The 20,881-nt window shown below is 39.5% G+C and overlaps 1 protein-coding gene and 1 pseudogene across 1 annotated transcript; one reads left to right on the forward strand and one right to left on the reverse strand.

Annotated features, from left to right (window-relative positions):
* Positions 1–4,080: 4,080 nt before the first annotated feature.
* Positions 4,081–5,061, reverse strand: LOC150068084 (olfactory receptor 7D4-like; annotated as a pseudogene).
* Positions 5,062–19,772: 14,711 nt separating this feature from the next.
* LOC150068085 (olfactory receptor 7E24-like) lies at positions 19,773–20,375 on the forward strand. The gene has a single exon (XM_090339377.1). It carries the CDS (start codon positions 19,773–19,775, stop codon positions 20,373–20,375), a length of 603 nt encoding a protein of 200 aa, XP_090195503.1.
* Positions 20,376–20,881: the final 506 nt, after the last annotated feature.

Genomic DNA, 20,881 nt, shown 5'->3' on the forward strand with positions numbered 1-20,881 from the left:
GGAACATGCAGTGAGTTCTCCTATCCTGGCCCTGAATATGTTTGCCTGTCTGTGTCTGTGTCTGTCTGTGTGTGTGTCTGTGTGGAAACTGAAGCTTGAACTCAGGGCACTTTTCTCTCTCATATAGCTATTTCACTGAAGGCTGGCACTCTGCCACTTGAGAAATATCTGCACTTGTGGATCTTGCTGGACAGCTGGACATAAGAAGCCCTCAGAATTGTTCCGCCATGATAACTTTGAACTGAGATCCTCACATCTCAGCTTCTTGGGAAGCTAGGACTGCAGATGTGAGCCACTGGCGTCTGACTGTCTAGGCTCTTTCACCGCTGTAAATGTCTTCTTTCATTGATTGTTTTAGTTCCCAAAGTACGTCTGACTCCACTTGGATATGTGTGTGTTTGTTACTCTCAGTTACTTCCTCCATCATTCCTTTGAAACTTTTCTTCCCTGTAGACTGATTTAAGGGTCAGCTTTGTTCAGATTTTCCTGAGACTTCTAATTTGACATCCAGAATATTTTTTTTACCAACAATACTGAGATGGTTTCCGAGAAAATCATCTTGTTGAATAATACAGTCCCCTCACTTAAAACATTTAATATCTTGGATCTACACAAGTGTCAAAAGGAAAATCCTAACCAATCAAGACGGGTGCTTGTTTTACATCTGTAACATTTTTTCATCTGGAAATCTTTCCTTGAACTAATTATTCCTGGGGCTGGACCTCAGGGCTTGGGCACTGTCCTTGGGCTTTTTCCTCAAGGTTAGTGCTCTACTACTTGAGCCACAGTAAGACTCTTGGCCTTTCTATATATGTGGTACTGAGGAATCGAATCTGGGTCTTCATGCATGCTAGGCAAGCACTCTAACACTAGGCAAAACTCCTGACCCCTGAAGTAGTTATTCTTATTAAGCCAATTTCTCAATGGAGGAGACAATTTAGAATGCACAATAACCAGACACCTAACACTGCACCCAGAGGGCAAACCCTGGCTCTCCTGCCTTTTCTTTTCTTTTTCTTTCCTTTTTCCCCCCAGTCTTGGGCTTGAACTCAGGGCCTGAGCACTCTCCCTGAGCTTCTTTTGTTCAAGGATAGCAAGGTACCACTTTCAACTTATTCTGTTTATATGGTAGTGAGGAATCAAACTCAGGGCTTCATGCATGCTAGGCAAGCATTCTACCATGAAGCCACCTTCCCAGTCTACCTTTTGCACGAGCACATGGTTGGATTTCCAAGAATATAATAACAGTCTAGTTTGGAATTTCTTTTCACTTGTATATGAACATCTAGAGACACAATAGCATGGTGCTTCCTTTCTGATGGAATTCTATTTATTTATGTAATATAGTAATTTACATATAAACATGAATTTACATATATAATTTCATACATAAATATACTATATTTTCTTTTCATTTTTGTTTTTTGCCAGTTCTGGAGCTGGAACTCAGGCCCTAAGCACTGTTCCTGGGCTTTCACCAAAATATAGTGTTCTAGAACTTCCATCTTTTTCTGGTTGATTAGAGATAAGAAATAAATTATATATATGTATATATATACATATACATAGGATTACAGGCATGAGTCACCAAACCCAGCTTAAGAAATCCACTTTTGCTTCCATGGCTTTAATAGAAGTCAGGCATCAGTGGCTTACCCCTGTCATTGTAGCTACTCAGGAGGCTGAAATCTGAGGATCAAGGTTCAAAGCCAGTCCAAGCACAAAATTTAGTGAGACTCTTCTCTCCATGAACCACTAGAAAACTGGAAGTGGTGCTGTGGTTCAAGTGGTAGAGTGCTAGCCTTGAGAAAGCCCAAGGACATTGCCCAGGCCCTGAGTTCAAGCCCCAGGACTGGCAAAAAAATGAATGACAGGATGTACAAGTCCTGTGGGAGAAGGCACAGTGGGAGCAGAGGGAAGATGGACAGGGAGGGAGAAAGGGATGCAGACTGCCAAGATACTTTGCATGCATACATGGAGAGAGCAACAGGGTAAATCTAATCAGGGTATATTATAAGCAAATAATAGGTCAAAGAAACCTACTGACTTTCAAAAGGACAAGAAGAAAACCCTTTTAGGGAATTGGTGGCTCATTCCTCTAATCCTAGGCTGATGGGACTTGAGGCTGAAGGTTCAACACCAGCTGAAGCAGGAGAGTCCATAAGACTCTTATCCTCAATTAACTCTCTGTAAAGGTGGAAGTAGAGCTATGGCTCAAGTGGCAGTAGTGGTAGAGGACTAGCATTGAGGGAAGAAAAAAGCTCAAGGACAGTCAAGGGCAGCACCCAAGCCCTGAGTTCAAGCCCCAGGATTGGAATAATAAACATAAAGGACAGTGAGACCAAAGAAGAAAACTCTTAGGAGAGGAACACAAAGGTGCAATGCCTCTTTGCATCTCAACATGTGGACTAATCTTTATTGAAATCAACTCCAGATAACGGAAATAAGAGGTTTTCTTCTTCATTACTGTTTTTGTTTTCTTTTTGTTTGTTTGCTTTTCTATCTTTGGGAGGTTAAGAGAGGCACAAAAATGGAGGAGCAAAGGGTGAATAAACACAGCAGTGGCACTTATTATACACTACCATAAAAATGAACTATATAATTTCTGGGTGGGGGTGGAGTGGAAAAACTGGGAAAGTGAGGGAAGGGCTGACCTTGTCCAAAATGAAATGTACTCTTTCTCTGCATTATGAAACTGTAACCCCTCTTTTATGATAGCAATAAAAATAAAAGAAAGAAAAAACTTTAATGTAAGTTCTGTGTTGAGCCATGGGTAAAATAAACAAAATCATAGGTCATAACTGTGTGCTCTCAAATGGTTGCTTGCTCTTATACACATTTTTAATTACTTAATAAAGCTATCATGTCAGAGTGGTTTGTGATTCCTTTGCTAACAATGTTTAATTGTGTTCAAAATTGAACTAACAATCTTCCTAAACCTTACTTCTTTCTGTTTTATTTTACTTTTTGAGAAATTCAGTTCTTTCCTGATAAAAATGGATCGTTTATTTTGGAGAGAATTTACTGAAAGTTTAAGGAAAAAGGTCAATTCTGTAATGGGTGAAGTATTGACACTCAAGAAATTAATAAATCTCCCAATTTTTTTTGTCAGTCGTGGGGCTTGACCTCTGGGCCTGGGTGCTATCCTTGAGCTCTTCAGCTCAAGGCTACCACCCTACCTCTTGAGCCACAGCACCACTTCTGGTTTTTCTGGTGGTTAATTGGAGATAAGAGTCTCACAGACTTCAGTGCCCAGGCTGGCTTTGAATCACGATCCTCAGATTTCAGCCTACTGAGTAGCTGGGATTATAGGCGTGAGCCACCGGTGTGAATCTTCCGGTTTTTTTTTAAAGACTAACTTGAGGTGGCTCCATTTTTTATTTATTTTGACAGCTATTAATTGTACAAATCAATGAGAGTTAGCGAGATACTTCTGTACATATACACTTCATCTATATTGTTCACGTCTATCTTTCCTTCTCTTAGCCGTGGCACCTTCTTCTACATCCCCATCTCTCCCCAGCACCCTTCCTGGTCCCTAAAAATTCCCTCAAAATCTCTCTCCCTTCACCCATCTCAGTCTCTGGCATCTACTATTCCGTCTTTCTGTGCCTGACTTGCCAACACAACGTAATGTTTTCCAGTTCCAACCACATTGCTGCCTCTGACAGATTTTCCTTTTGAATGGCTCCATGATCTTCCATTTTCCCCATCTTCTCTTGTTTCCAGGTATTTGAGAGAACTGAATCCTCTGCTTACAGTTTCAGATGTGTGATGATCAGGAGAATGTTCCGTATCTATCACCTGTACAGTCCCAAATGCTGAGGCGGAGTTGTGTGATATGTTCTTATCACACCATCATGACTTGGGTTCTGAAAATTGGCAGAGGCAGCACAGTGGACAGTAGTTGTCTTGGGAACTATTCTTACAGTTTCTACAACATAACTGTGATGTCACATGTCCAAGGAGAAAAATGGGAAATTGAACTGACCTTGACACAAAGTCTTCACGGAGTAACTTTGATTGAGGACAGAAAAACAAAGAGTGGGAGGGAAAAAGTACAAGACTTAGAGGCAGAGTTTACTCACTCACTGCCAGTCCTCTGCCGACAGCTTGAGAACTCCAGGCCCAATGAAGCATTCTACTGAGAAGCTTCCGTAAGGCTGTCTTGATGTCCCTGTTCCTCAGGCTGTAGATGAAAGGTTTCAGCATGGGGGTGACCATTGTGAACATCACCGAGGCCACCATGCCCTCCCGGGAAGAGGATGAAGTACCAGTGCTGAGATACACACCAAGGCCTCTCCCGTAGAATAAAGAAACCACAGAGAGATGGGAACCACAGGTAGAAAAGGCTTTGTATTTGCCATCTGCTGAAGGGATCCTCGTGATGGAGGACACAATTTGGACCTAGGAGAAAAGGATTCCTGACAAAGGAACAAAGCCCAGAAGACTGGTCACCACATAGAGCAGGATGTTATTGATCAGGGTGTCGGAGCAGGCCAAGGTTAGGGTCTGAGCAAGCTCGCAGTAGAAATGTGGAATGAATGCATTGGTACAGAAAGATAGGTGCAGTATCAACAGACTCTGGATCAGAGAGTAGGAGAAACTGATAGCCCAGGACACAAGAACCAACAGACCACGCAGCTGGGGGTTCATGATGATTGGGTAGTAGAGAGGATGACAGATGACCACAAACCTGTCATAAGCCATCACAGTCAGGAGAAAGGTGTCTAGGCCTCCAAACACCATGAAAAAATACATCTGGGTAATGCAGCCCGCAAACGTGATGGATTTAGTCCCTGTCTGGAGGTTCATCAGCATTTTGGGGACGGTGGTGGAGGTGAAGCCAATGTCAGCCAAGGACAGGTTGGAGAGGAAGAAGTACATGGGGGTGTAGAGGTGGGGGTCAGAGGTGACGGCCAGGATGATGAGCAGATTTCCAAGCACGGTGATCAGGTATATGGACAGGAAGAGCCCAAAGAGGATGGGCTGATTCTGTGCATCTTGGGAAAATCCCAGGAGTAAGAATTCTACCACCTTGGTCTGATTTCCTGGTTTCATGTTGTTGGCCTATCAGCTGGACCATTACAAGAAGAGAAAGAACACCAAATAGACACCATGCCTGCTTTATTATTATTATTATTATTATTATTATTATTATTATTATTATTACCATTATTGTATGTTGAGGTGAAGGATCAGACACGCAAGCCTTAAAATGATAAAACTTAGGAAACCTGTGTTCTGTCATTAATTATAGGGAAGAGATCTTGATGTTAAATCACCTGTGTCCACTCGTCTCCGAAGGAGTCCTGCATTCCTTCCTGCCTAGGTTAGAAACACTAGCGTACAGAAGTTAAGCAAGCTTTTATATCTTAAGGATATTCTGTTTCTTTGGGGGGTAGGGGACATCCTGGAGCTTGAGCCCAGGGCCTGGACACTGTCCTTGAGCTTCTTTTCCTCAAAGCTAGCACACTACTGCTTGAGCCACAGTGGCACTTCCAGCTTTTTCTGTGTAGGTGGTACGGAGGAACCGAACCCAGGGCTTCCTGCATGCTGGGCAAGCATTCTACCACTAAGCCACATTCCCAGCTCTACACTTTAAGTATAAAATAGTCCATGTGTTCATATTGCTTCAGTGTTTTACCTTATTATCTGATATATTATATATATGCTTATTTGGTTATTTGAAATCAGATAGGGAAGGGGGAAAACAAGATGAAGGGCAGGGGTGGGGGGAGGGAAATGGGGACCAAGACATGAGAAAGTTTATCAATGTTTGCAAAGTAATACAACTTCTATCTGGTGAATATAATGTAACCCTTCTATTAATTAAAATAAAATATATATGAAAAAATAGTCCATGTGTTCTCTGCTACACATGAATGTGAGTGCTCCTGGTCTAGGGGAAACTAGGTCTCAGAAGAGAGATGAGCATGTGTGAGCGACAAGAACATTTGAGAGCAGGAAAAATGTATGAATCAACTATGGCAGGATGGATAGATTGGAGGTTCACTTCCATAAGGAAAAGGAAGAATGGAACGAAAGAAACCAGGGAAGGAAGGAAAGAAGGAAGTAGGGAAAGAGGGAGAGGAAGAAAAAAGGAAAGGAGAAAGTGAGGGAGAAAAAAGGAAGGAAGGAAGGAAGGAAGGAAGGAAGGAAGGAAGGAAGGAAGGAAGGAAGGAAGAGATTCAAAAGGAAAGAAGGAGGAGGGGAAGGAAGGGAGGAAATGAGGGAAGGAAAGAGGAGAGAAGGAAGAAGAGAGGGAAAGGAGAGTGAGAAGGAAAGGAGGGAGGGGAAGAAAGAAAAGGCCATCCAAAGAAATGGACAGGAAGGGAGGAAGGGAGGGCGGGAGGGAGGGAGGGATAAAGGAAGAAAGGAAGGGTGCTCACCCAAAATATACACCCCAAGTAAAAACACACTATACAAAGAGAACTTTAAAAAAAATAAAGATTAAGGAGCTGGGAATGTGGCCTAGTGGTAGAGTGCTTGCCTAGCATGCATAAAGCCCTGAGTTCAATCCCTCAGTACCACATACACAGGAAAACCCAGAAGTGGCACTGTGGTTCAGATGGTAGAGTGCTAGCCTGGACCAAAGAGAGGTTCAAGGACAGGGGCTAGGCCCTGAGTTCAAGCCCCAAGAGAGCTTTCAACAACTAGTCCAGCATTCTACATCCCAGGAGTCATCCTCACAAGCAATTAATTATCTTTGAATACCCTGGTCCCCCCACACCTCTGCCCTGTGCTTTACAATAGTCAATGTCTTTCTTCACTCAAGCTAACCATCTCTCTTCCCTATTTCTCCACACATTTACTGGGCTAAGCAGGCTTGGCAATGAGCACGCACACGTGGCCAGCTCTTGGCTCTGGTTCTCTCATAGAGAAGGAGTGATGAAGACAAGATCGGTGCCCCAAAGAAGCAGGAGAAAGAGTTAGTCCTGGTATTTGGGATTTGTCTGCTCTCAGCTGGTGAAGGCATGTGTGTCTTGAGCCTGGTACTCAAAGGCCTTGGTGACTTGAAGTTAACAAGCACAGAGTGTGCCTTGGGGGAGAGGGCTGTATGCCTTCAGAAGCTCATTAAACAAATTGGTCAAGAATGTATTGATTCCCTGCTCAGTGGGGCTTCTCAAGGGCAGGAATTACAGAGAAAGATACTCTCATCTTCCTGGGCATGTGTCCACAGTTTCTGACCACCAATAATAAAAAGAAAGTGGCCTGTTAAAATTGTCAAGTGGACAAAAGCAAGGATCAAAAGTTGCATACCCAATGCTATGGACATGAAACCGGCAATATAAACACAGCTAAATAGACATAAAAACTTATGACTCTATAGACATCATGTTTTATTACATAGATTATTATGTATCTATGACATACAAACCCTCAGCCTAATTTTGATTATGCTCTAAAATCTACGTGCCAGTGATTATATATAGAGATTACCTTCTTGAAGGCTTGTTTGTTAAACATGTCATTTGAAATATGATGTAAAAATCAATGTTAATAAACTCTTTAATTAAAAAATGTCAAGTGGTTTGTTTGCTATTGAGGTGGCTTTCCTATATGGCTAAGAGTTAAATTGTATTTTTCAAACTGGGGGTAAAAAATGTCAAGTGGGCCAGGAGTTTGGCCTAGTGGTAGAGTGCTTGCCTAGCATGCACAAAGACCCGGGTTCGATTCCTCGATACCATATTATACATAGAAAAAAAGGTGGAAGTGGTGCTTTGGTCAAGTGGTAGAGCTCTAGCCTTGAGAAAGCAGAAGGACAGTTCAAGGCCCAGGACTGGCAAAAAAAAGTGTCAAGTGACTAAGGCAAGAAAAAACCATTAAAGGGATGAAAACAGGGAAAGAAAAAATTAAACCATCTATGCAGATTACATGACCTTATACATAAACAACCTAAAAAAAAACTCCACTCCCTAAACTCCTAGAATTAATACACCACTTTAGCAAAGTATCAGGATACAAAATTACCCCACAAAAATCAAGAGCCTTTCTGTATGCCAATAACACACAAGCAGAAAGGGAAATCAGGGAAACAAGCCCACTTTCAATAGCCTCAAAGAGAATAAAATATCTAGGAATTAACCTAATCAAAGATGTAAAAAGGAAAGACCTTCCATGTTCATGGATAGGTAGAATCAATAATGTGAAAATGAAAATAGAATGGAAGAAAAACAGCCTCTTCAACAAGTTGTGCTGGAAGAACTGGTTAAGCACCTGCAGAAAAATAAGTTGGATCCTTCTTTGTCACCCTACACTAGAATTAACTCCAAATGGATCAAAGACCTGGAGGTAAAAGCTGACACACGGAAAACTTTACAAGAAGGAACAGGAGATACACTAGGCCTCCTTGGCACAGGTTGAAACTTTCTTAATAAGGACCAAGAATCACAACAAATCAGAGAAAGGCTGGATAAGTGGGACTGCATTAAACTGCGGAGCTTTTGTATGGCAAAGGACATAGCTAGTAAATTAATTAGGAAGCCTAAAGAGTGGGAGAAGATCTTCACCAACCAAACAACGGACAAAGGCCTCATATCTAAAATATATCAACAACTCAAAAAATTGAATCACTCCAAAACTAATCTCCAAAGTAACAACCATCCCATTAAAAAATGGGCCAAAAACTTAAAGAGAGTCTTCTCTGAAGAAGAAATAAAAATGGCCTATAGACACATGAAGAAATGCTCAACATCTCTGATCATAAAAGAAATGCAAATCAAAACAACTCTAAGATTCCACCTCACTCCAGTTAGAATGGCCAGGATCAGGAAAACGAATGACAACAGACGCTGGAGGGGATGTGGCCAGGAGGGATCACTACTACACTGTTGGTGGGAGTGCAAACTCATTCAACCACTATGGAAAGCAGTGAGGCAGTGCCTCAAAAGGCTAAGATTAGACCTCCCCTTTGACCCAGCAATTCCACTACTTGGCATTTACCCAACCATCCAGAAACAAGGGCATACTAAATCCACTAGCACAACAATGTTCATTGCAGCACTATTCACCATAGCAAAGATATGGAACCAACCCAGATGTCCCTCAGTTGATGAGTGGATCAACAAGTTGTGGTATTTGTACACAATGGAATTCTATGCTGCTGTCAGAAAGAATGACATCGCCCCATTTGTTAGGAAATGGAAAGACTTAGAAAAAATCCAATTAATTGAAGTAAGCCAGACTCAAAGGAACTTAGGCTCAATGGTTTCCCTCTTTTGTCATAATCAGTAGAAACCTTGGGCTCTACTACCAGAGATCTGCAATAGAGCAAAATCTTGATACAAAAGCCATATAATGTGAAGCTAATTGAAAGGACCTCCAGGATATTGAAACAAAAGCCATATAATGAATGATTATTGTACTTAATGTACTATGTTGTCTCTCATCTCCTTTGCTGTCCCTTGGTTATCTCATATTTGTATAGTATCTCACTTTGTTTTCTGATATATTGAATTTATTTGTATTTGGTTATTTGAAATTTGATAGGGAAGGGGGGAAAACCAAGACGGGTGGGGGGTGTGGGGGGGAGGGAAATGGGTACCAAGACATGTGAAAGGGTATCAATGTATGTGAATTAATGCACCTTCTATCTGGCAAATATCATGTAACCCTTTTACTAATTACAATAAAAAAATAAAATCTTTTAATGGGAGACAGCAATTAGTGAAGTTTGATAAACACTCACGGGAAGCTTCTTTTTTAGAATGAGAAAGGCGATTAAAAATCTCCAGGGCACTGATCATATTAAGTAAAAATGATCAAATATAGTATATAAAGAAAAAAAATAGAGAAAACAAATGTATCTGTCTTTAGAGATAGGTGGCTGGCAAGACATTTATTCTGTCTCCCCTTTAAAGTAAAGAACAATTAAATGAAGGAGTTGCTCTGAGAATTCTTTTCTCAAGGTCTTGGAAATATCCCCAAAGAAAACATGGGGACTCTTACCGATTAGGGATTACCTAAGGGGGATATCTCCTTGAGCTTTCTTGGTTTTTTTTTTGGAAAAAGTTACTTTAGGAAAGGAGACGTGTCAGACAGGGTTCTATGATGCAGTCTGAAAGTGATGCGTTTTATAATTGCAAGAGCTTATTTAGAAGTAAATGAAAATTAAATGGAAGCATTAGGGACCCAATAAAGGTCCAAAGTTTCTAAAGTATCTTCTCCAAATTAGCAAAACCAGCCTCCCTGTGTGCTTATTAAACATGAGAATTCTTGGCTCCTTTCACAGATCTTTTAAGTCTGAAACTCCTGGAGTCAGACTCAGATTCTTAATGAGCTCTTAAAGTCATTTCTGCATGGTTGAAGTTTGGGAACGTGTGGCTCTAAGGGTTTGTTGGCATGAATAACTTTAATGAGCAACGAGAGACCCACAGAGGACTGCCCTTTTCAGATTTCAGGGCTCTCTGCCTCCTTCCAAATGCTCATGTGTACATCTGAAGAAAGAATGATGTGTTCATTTTGGAATTCCTTAAAAATAGTCTGCATTTTTTTCTTTTGGGAACACTGCACTTTTCCGTATATTTTTTATTGTAATTAATAGAAGGGTTACATTATATTCATCAAATAGAAGGTGCATTACTTCACAAATATTGATACCCTTTCTCATGTCCTGTTTCCCATTTTCCTCCCTTCTCCCCCCTCACAACTTGATTTCCCCCCTTCCCTCTCCTATTTCAAATAACCAATTAAGCATATATAAGATATATCAGATAACAAGGTGAAGTATTGTAACAATATGAGATAACCAAGGGACAGTAAAAGAGATGAGAGATAACATAGTACATCAAGGACAACAATCACTCATTATATTGCTTTTGTTTCCTTGTCCTGGAGGTCCTTACATTTAGTGTTGTACTATTTGGCCTAATGTCTCTAGATTTTGTTCTATTTTAAATCCCTGCTAGGAGAGCCCTAGGTTCCTACTGATTATTGTAAATGAGGGAGACTATTGGGCCTATGTTCCTTTGAGTCTGGCTTACTTCACTTAATATGATTTTTTCTAAGTCTTTCCATTTCCTTACAAATGGGGCAATGTCATTCTTTCTGACAGCAGGGTAGTATTAAATTAACACTGCATTTTTTTAAAACCACCATTTCTTAATGTTTCTATGTTCAGTGGAATGTTATTCCTCATATGAAAATCTAATTATTTATCTTATTTTTTATTAGAGTTTATTAACATTGATTTTTACAACATATTTCAAATGATGTATTTAACAAATAAATATTCAAGAAGTGAATCTCTATTAATCACTGGAACTTACATTTTAGAACATAACTAAAATTAGGCTGAGGGTTTATATGTCATAGATACATATTTGCCAATCCTGGGACTTGAACTCAGGGCCTTGTCACAGCCTTTGGACATTCAAGGCTAATGCTCTGCCACTTGAGCCACAGCGCTATTTCCAGCTTTTTCTGTGTATGTGGTACTGAGGAATTGAACCCAAGTCTCCATGTATGCTAGGTGAGCACTCTACCATTAGTCTGTGCTCTGGCCCCAATTATTTCTCATTTTAAAGGGGCATCTTGATCTTTTCCATTTGAGTGTCTGCATGTATGCTTCTCCCTTCTCATGCACATTGGCAATTGCTGGTGAAATTAAAAATTACAGACAATAGCTGGGAGTTCGGCCTAGTGATAGAGTGCTTGCCTAGCATGCACAAAGACCCAGGTTTGATTCCTCGGTACCACATCCATGGAAAAAATTCAGAAGTGGTACTGAGGCTCAGGTGGTAGAGCTCTCGCATTGAGAAAGTCCAAGGACAGGGTTCAGGCCCTGAGTTCAAGCTGAGGAGTGGCAAAAAAATTAGATGTAAATTTTGATTTCTATTGTACTGAAGTAGATATATTTACCTGAACACTAAATGCATATTTATTTGTTTTTGTTTGTTAATGCATATTTATATCTTAAGAGTGATGCACATTTAAATTCCTGGGAGAAATTGGTCAGATGTGGGGCTTGAACTCACAGCCTGGGTACTGTTCCTGAGCTTTTGTGTGCAAGACTAGCACTCTACCACTTTGAGTCACAGCACTGCTTCCAGTTTTCTGGTGGTTAATTGGGGATAAGCCTCATGGACTTTTCTTCCTGGGCTCATGATTTTTTTTCTTATATATTCTTTAACAATATAATATGGGGCCAGGAGTATGGCCAAGTGGTAGAGTGCTTGCCTAGCATGCACAAAGCCCTGGGTTCGATTCCTTGGTTCACATACACAGAAAAAAACTGGAAGTGGTGCTGTGGCTCAAGTGGTACAGTGGTAGCCTTGAGAAAGATCAAGGAGAATACCCGTGCCCTGAATTCAAGACCAGGACTGACAAAAAGCAAAATAGAACAAAACAATACAACAACCCCAAACCCCCAATATAAGATGGTCTTACCATTCTACTCAGCTTTATTATTTTCATATTTATTTTAGCATTTGAAGCACTATGTTATATATGGAATATATAGTGCATGTTATAATTATATCATATACTTTATTATATTTATATTATAAAACATAAATTATATAACAGAATCATTTGTATGTGATAAATGCAATTTTATTAACATTTTATATTAAAATAATTTCATTACTTTTTATACAGATATGATATAGAATATTATACATTATATCTATAGACTATAAATTCCTATGTAATGCATACCATAGATCATATAATATACACTATGTGTTATACTGCATATATTATATACATTATACATTATATTCTATAAATCATGCATGATGTATTATATGTTATTTACCAGGTATGAATATAAATGTGAGCCATTGAGGCTTAGCATGTTGTCTTTTCAAGGAAGAATCAGGACAAGATGCCTCTATGAATGAGAAGAATCAGTAAACACAGGAAAGAAAATGGAGCTCCTTTTCACCAAGATGGCACTGAACATGAAGAAGGGAGCTCCTGCCCTTTCCAAAGCTGAAGCCAAGGAAGGAAAAGGCATTGAAGGCAAGAAGGCAGTGCTGAAAGGTGTCCAAGCCACAAAAAAAAGAAGATACATACTTCACCCACTTTCAGGCTGCTGGGGAGACCACACAAATATCCCTGGAAGAGTGCTCTGAGGAAAATAATTGTATGCAACTATCAGGTGACCTTGACCACTGAGTCATCCGTGAAGATGATAGAAAACAATAACACATTTGTTTTCACTGTGGATGTCAAGGCCAACAAGCATCAAATCAAGCAGGCTGCGAGAAGCTCTGTGACATTGATGTGGCTAAGGTCAATACCCTGATCAGGTCTGACAGAGAGAAGACATATGTGCGACTGGTTCCTGATTATGATGCTTTAGATGTTGCCAACAAAATTGAAATCATCTAAACTGCATCCAGCTGGCTAATTATAAATGTACAACTTTTTCCCACTTAAAAAAGAAAGAAAGAAAGAAAGAAAGAAAGAAAGAAAGAAAGAAAGAAAGAAAGAAAGAAAGAAAAGAAAATGGAGTTGTGGTTCAAGTGGTAAACACTAGCCTTCAGCAGAAAAGCTCAGGGACAGAGCCCAGGCTCTGAGTTTAAGCCCAGGGCCAGCTCAAAAAGAAAAATAAATAAACAAACAAACCAAAAAGGAAAACAGGAAAGTCTATTATGTGGGGAAAGAAAGAGAGGAAAACCAGTGGGAATCACAAAAGAGGAAGACAGCAGAAAAGCATATATAGAGAGAATTAAAAAATGTACAGATACCCTGCTTTCATCAAAAGAAATGTAATCAATTATAATAGGTATAGATATAGGATATAGATTAATCAGTAACAAATGTATACAATCCTCTATTATTATGCAGCATTGCATATCATGCATTGTATATTATTATTATTAGTAGTATTTTTAGCCTTAAGAGGATATTCAAAGATCTTGACTTCAACAAGTCAGTGTATGAGAACAAAGCATCTCTTCCCATGCCACCACTTCCAGATTTTTCTTCCATCTCTGCCAACTCTATGGCATCCCTTCAGGTTACCTGGTTCCATTTTCACATCTGTACCTTGCAATTATGACTGCTTCAATTTATTTGCCTAATCTTGACCTCCCCCACCCTGACAAAACATGTTTCAGCTTCTTGCTATTCCTTTTGTCAGGAGGCTACTCAGGAAATCTGTGGATCCATGTTTTGAAGGCAGCTGGGGCAAAAAAGTTTGTAAGATTCTTATATCCAATGAACTACCAAAAGCAGGAAGTGGAGGTGTGGCTCAATTGGTAGCCTTGAGTGAAAAAGCTCAGGGATAGCACCCAAACCCCAAGTTCAAGCTCCAGGACTGGCATAAGAAAAATGAAACTTGTTTTAGTTTTACACCTGCATTCAGGTATCTAAATGAGTGCTATCTGGGGCTAATTACCAACAATTTCAGTGTGTATTAACTAAAGTTTTGCTTCTTTTTACTTCTATTTTCCACTTAATATGTAGGGAAACGTCATGTTAAATAGGAAAATGGTATTGTTCCCATCTAAACAAAAAGTGGAGTGAACTCTGTACATATGATAGGTTTTACAGGTGATAGAATGAATGTAAGATTCATGAACAGAATTTTACTCATATATACCTTTTTTTCTTTTTTGCTCTACCTGGGGCTTGCTTTCAGGACCTGGATGTTCTCCTTGTGTTAGTTTACTCAAGCCTAGAGACCTACCACTTGAGACACAGCTCTATTTTCAGAGCTTTGGTGGTTAATTGGAGAAAAGAGTCTCATAGATTTTCTTGTTTGGGCTAGGTTTGAATTTCAGTCCTTAGATCTCAGCCTCTGGAGAAGCTAGGATTACAGCATGAGCTCCTGGCACTCAGCTTAGATTGCTTCTAAAGTTTGAGAATTTGAGCCACTCAGTTCCTCCGTGAGCTTCAGATATCTCAAGGCCAAACTGAGTGCAATATATTTATAACTCCAATGTCATTCAATGATTATATAAAATTGTATCACAAACAATTCCCGTAATAGTTCACTCTCAATGGTCCATCCTATTGCTGTAGACAACTACCTTCTTTTTTTTATTTGTGCCAGCACTCAGGGGCTGGGCTTTGTCCAAGTGGGCATTCTACCACTTGTGCCACAGCTCCACTTCCAGCTTCTCAGTGGTTATTTGGAGATAAGAATATCATGGAATTTCCTGTCCAGGCTGGGTTTGAACTGCAGTCCTCAAATCTCACCCTTCTGAATAACTAGAATTATAGATGTGAGCCACCAGTGCCTGGCAATAACTAGCTTTTCCATGTGCATTCATTCCAAGTGCTGGTGGTTTACACCGGTAATCCTAGCTACTCAGGAGGCTGATATTTGAGTATCTTGATTTAAGGTCAGCTTGGGCAGAAAAATCCATGAGACTTTTATCTCTAATTAATGAGTAAAAAACCAGAAGTGGAATTGTGGCTGAAGTGATAAAGTCCTTGCTTTGATCAAGAAAGACAAGTGAGAGCACGAGGCTCTAAATTTAAGCTCTAGTACAGGAATACATAAAAGGTGTTCGTTGGCTGGGAGTTTGGCCTAGTGGTAGAGTGCTTGCCTAGCATGCACGAAGACCTGGGTTCAATTCCTCGGTACCACATACATAGAAAAAAAGCTGGAAGTGGTGTTGTGGCTCAAGTGGTATTGCTCTAGCTTTGAGAATAGTCCAAGGACAGTGCCCAGGCCCTGAGTTCAAGCCCCACGACTAGAAAAAAAAAATGTGTTCCTAGAATTCACGAATTAAAGCTTGTGTGATCTTCAGTATGCCAGCAAATGTGTTGTATTTAGATTGCTTCTCAGAAGTGTGTGATACCCAGAGCATTTGACTGAAATCCTGTACCACACAGAGTCGAATGTTCTAAATCAGAATTTAGTTCATAGTAACATATAGTAGGGAAAACTGTCATTATTAAAAAATGATAACTAGGAATTCATCCATTTCATCTAGATTCTCAAATTTGTTGGCATAAAGGTTTGAGAAGTATTCCCTTATGATATTCTGGATCTTGGTAATTTCTGTCGTGATATTACCATTTTCATATGCGATTTTGTTTATTTCGATATGCTCTCTTCTTTTTTTGGTAAGATTTGCTAAGGGCTTGTCAATTTTGTTAATTCTTTCAAAGAACCAACTCCTTGTTTTGTTGATTCTTTCTATAGTTTTTTTGGATTCCAAATCATTTAATTCTGCTTTGATTTTAATTATTTGCTTTCTTCTACTGGGATTAGGGTGGAGCTTAAGGTGAGACAATAACTTGAGCTCAGGGCCTGAGACTGTCCTTGGACTTTCTCAAGGCTAGAGCTCTACCACTTGAGTTTCAGCACCACTTCTGGCTATTTTCTATGTATGTGGTACCAAGGAATTGAACCCAGGTCTTCGTGCATACTAGGCAAGCACTCTACCACTAGGCCAAACTCCTCACCCAAGGACAATACACTTTTGAATAGTTAGTCAGTCAATGAAGAAATCACAGAAGCAATTAAAGAAATCATAGAACCAAGCCAGGCAGGTGGCTCATGTCTGTAATCCTAGCTAAGATCTGAGGATCAAGGTTCAAAGTCAATCCAGGCACAAAAGGACCTGAGACTCTTATCTCCAATTAACCTCTAGAAAATGGGAAGTGGGGATTGGCTCTAGGGTAGGTGGGGAGCCTTAAGCTGAAGAGCTCAGGGACTGTGTCCAGGCTGAGTTCAAGCCCCATGATCCACCAAAAAAAATCATAGAACCAAATAAAACACTAGGACTATTGGAATACAGGAAAGAGAAATATTTACAGCTGAGTGCTTACATTAAAAAACAGAAATGTTTCAAATCAACAGGTAAAGACACATCTCAATCCCTGAAACAAGTATAAGCACAACCATATCTTCAAATTGAGAAGTAGATTGAAGTAATAAAGTTCATAGTGAAAATTAATAAAAAAGGTTGCAAAAAGAATAATACAAAGGAGGACACCCAAAGTTGGCCATTGGAAAATATACAGAAGGTTAATAAACATATTTCCAAACTAACCGAAGGGAACAAAAAAACAAAGAAGAGATGAAATGAATAAAACTATGTATGAAAATTAGATATGAAAATTACACATTGGCATTACCAAAATGCCAATGACATTCAGCCAATGATGAAGGATTAGATGAGGGAATAGACTGACAATATAGTTTATTAAACTGGAATAAAGAAAGTCTTAAAAAGTGCCATTTCAGTGTGCAAAACAGAAAAGCTTCTGGAGATACATTGTACTGGTATTAATTAATGTCAAAGGCATGTATACTTGACACAGCCATATTTTCTTAAATATATTTGCTAAAATGTAAATGGGTATGAAAGAAGGTGGGCTATTAAAATAAATACAGAAATGAAAGATGCAAATGTCATATACAAACTGTGCCTAGAGCAGAGCTCAAATTCTTTGGTGGATATTTATTCCCCCCATCTCTTTTTCTTTTTTGTGTTGTTCCTAAGACTTGAATTCAGGGCCTGGGCATTGTTTGCTGAGTTTTGTCATTGAGGGATAGCAGTCTACCACTTGAGCCATGGCTCTCCTGCTTGTAAGTATTTAATTGGAGATAGGATAATCATGGATTCAAATGATGATCCTCACATCTCAGCCTTCTGAGTAACTAGGATTATATTCACAATCTATCCAGGCTTGGGGTTTAGTTTCTTGAGTTCCCTGTAGATATTGGGTATTACGCATTTGTCAGATATATTGTTGGTGAATATCTTTTCCCAGTTGGTCGGCTGTCTCTCTGCTTTTGCAACTATGTTTTTATCTGTACCGAAACTTTTTATTTTTAGGTAGTCCCATTTATCGAGTCTCTCTCCACTCTGTTGTGACCCTGGGATTCTGTTCAGGAATCTGTTGCCTGTGCCTATGAGTTCCAGTGTCTGTCCTACATTATCATGTAGCAATTTCACGGTTTCCAGTATGACATAGAGGTCTTTGATCCACTTTGATTTAATGCTTGTGCATGGCGAAAGGCTAGCGTCAATTTTTAGTTTTCTGCATGTGGCTTCCCAGTTTTTCCAGCACCAGTAATTGAATAGACTGTGTTTGTTCCATTGTATATCTTTGGCTCCTTTGTCAAAAACAAGTTGCCTATAGGGATATGGTTCTATTTCTGGGTCTTCTATTCTGTTCCACTGATCTTCTGGTCTGTTTTTTGCCAGTACCAAGCAATTTTTTTTACTATGTCTCTATAGTAGAGTTTGAAGTCTGGTATTGTAATACCACCAGCTTTGCTCTTTTTGCCTAGAATTGTTTTGGCTATTCTAGGTCTTTTCTTGTTCCATATGAATCTTTGGATTATATCTTCAATTTCCATAAAGAATGTCTTTGTTATTTTGATGGGGATTGCATTGAATTTGTATATCAGTTTTGGCAGTATAGCCATTTTCACTATGTTGATTCTCCCTAGCCATGAGCATGGGATGTCTTTCCATTTCCTAGTGTCCTCTTTAATTTCTTTCATTAGGCTTTTATAATTTTCATTGAATAATTCCTTTACTTCTTTGCTTAAGTATATTCCTAAGTATTTTATTCTTTTGGGGGCTATTGCGAATGGGATCATTTTCTTGATTTGGCCTTCTGTTTGTGTATTGTTGGTGTACAAGAAGGCTACTGACTTCTGAAAGTTGATTTTGTATCCTGTCACTTTGCTAAAGTGGTTTATTAATTCTAGTAGTTTGGGAGTGGAGTTTGTTGGGTCACTCAAGTAGAGGATCATGTCGTCTGCGAATAAGGATAGTTTAATTTTTTCCTTCCCTCTGTGGATCCCTTTGATGTCCTTTTCTTTTCTTATTGCTCTGGCTAAGGGTTCCAGCACTATATTGAAGAGAAGTGGAGAGAGTATGCATCCCTGTCTAGTTCCTGATTTTAAGATGAATGGTTCCAGTCTTTCACCATTTAGTATAATACTGGCCGTAGGTTTTTCATATATGGCTTTCACTATTTTGAGGAATTTACCTCTTATTCCTATTTTTTCAAGAGCTTTCAACATGAATGGATGTTTTATATTTGTCAAATGTCTTCTCCACATCCAGAGAAATTATCATATGATTCTTACCCTTAGCTCTATTGATATGATGTATTACATTGATTGATTTGCGAATGTTAAACCAGCCTTGCATTTGTGGGATGAAGTCCACTTGATCATAGTGTATGATTTTTTTAATTTGTTTCTGGATTCTGTTTGCTAATATTTTATTGAGGAGTTTTGCATCTGTGTTCATTAGAGAGATAGGTCTGTAGTTTTCTTTTTTTGTTGGGTCTTTCCCTGGTTTGGGGATGAGAGTAATATTAGATTCATAAAATGAGTTTGGTATTGCTCCTTCTGTTTCTATTTCTCGGAAGAGCTTCAAAAGTATAGGTGTTATTTCATCTTTAAATGTCTTGTAGAATTCCACAGTGAAACCATCTAGACCTGGGCTTTTTTTGGTTGGCATTTCCCTGATTGCTTCCACAATTTCATTGTAAGTAATTGGTCTGTTCAATTTGTTTACATCATCATTGTTCAGTGTGGGTAGCCTATATTTATTTAAGAAGTCATTCATTTCTACTAGTTTATCTTGTTTCTTTGAATATAGGCCTTAGTAGTACCTATTCATTATGGACTGGATTTCTTGGGAATCAGTTGTGATTGTTCCCGTGGGGTCTTTAATCTTGTTTATTTGAGTCTCCCCTTTCCTTTTTTTGATTAATCTTGCCAAGGGTCTGTCAATTTTGTTGACTCTTTCAAAGAACCAACTTTTTGATTTATCAATTTTTTGTATAATAGATCTTATTATACACAGATGTGTCTTGTTATCATTTTTGGCTGCATGGATGAGATGCTTCTGACAGTGATGGCCTACGACAGGTACGTGGCCATCTGTCACCCCTTATATTACTCTGTCCACATGAACCCTCGGTTGTGTATCTTTCTGGTTCTGGCCTCATTTTGTGTTAGTCTCTTGGACTCCCAGTTGCATAATTTGTTCGTGTTCCAGTTTACTTACATCAAACAAGTAGAAATTTCAGGCTTCTGTTGTGAGCCTGCACAGATCCTTCATCTGGACTGTTCTGACACTTTTGCCAAAAGCCTACTCACCTATTTGGTTGCTGCCCTATTTGGCTTTCTACCCATTTCAGGAATCCTACTTTCTTACTGTAAGATAATATCCCCTATTTTGCAAATCACATCATCTGGGGGGAAGTCCAAAGCTTTCTCTACATGTGGGGCTCACCTGTCGGTCGTCTGTCTATTTTATGGAACAGCTGTTGGTATGTATCTGGAGTCAGTTGTATTCCATTCTTTCAAAGAGGGGAAAGTGGCCTCGGTGATGTACACTGTGGTCACCCCTATGTTGAACCCCTTCATCTACAGCCTGAGGAACAAAGATATTAAAGCCACCATAAGGAAACTCTACAGTGGAAGACTCTAGAAAAGTAATTCCTATGCAGGTGGGAAAATATCCCAGCAGTCAGTACAGAAGGCTATATATAATACACCTCGAATGCTGGGACAGTCTTGGGAAGGAGAGTGGAATGGAGGACAAGACAGAAAGCTGTCTGCCTCTTGGGAGGAAAACATGTCATCAGAAAAACCTGAAATAAAAGGAGAGCTGTTGTGGTAAAAGCAGTGTAAGAAGATCCAGAGAACATCCAAACTCTCCTGTCCTCTTATTGATCACCAAATAGAAAATGATAAAAAGAAACCATGAAATCACTTACAGGAGGGCCTTGTTGATGCAGGGAAGAGTCATTCTTGTCTCATTCGAATTCCAAAGTATAAAGGGGTAGGGGTGGGGATGGGGAGAGCCAGCAATCTACTATATCTCCCTTGGTTTGTGCCAACATTTGTCTGGATCAAACTATCTGTCATCTTCAGAGGAACTGACACAGAGCAGAAGCTGGAGGAGAAGCAGCATCAGAGCCACAGGGGACATTT

The sequence above is a fragment of the Megascapheus bottae genome, chromosome 1 (genome assembly GCF_031878675.1).
Source record: "Megascapheus bottae isolate mThoBot1 chromosome 1, mThoBot2.hap1, whole genome shotgun sequence".
NCBI classification, from domain to species: Eukaryota; Metazoa; Chordata; class Mammalia; order Rodentia; family Geomyidae; genus Megascapheus; species Megascapheus bottae.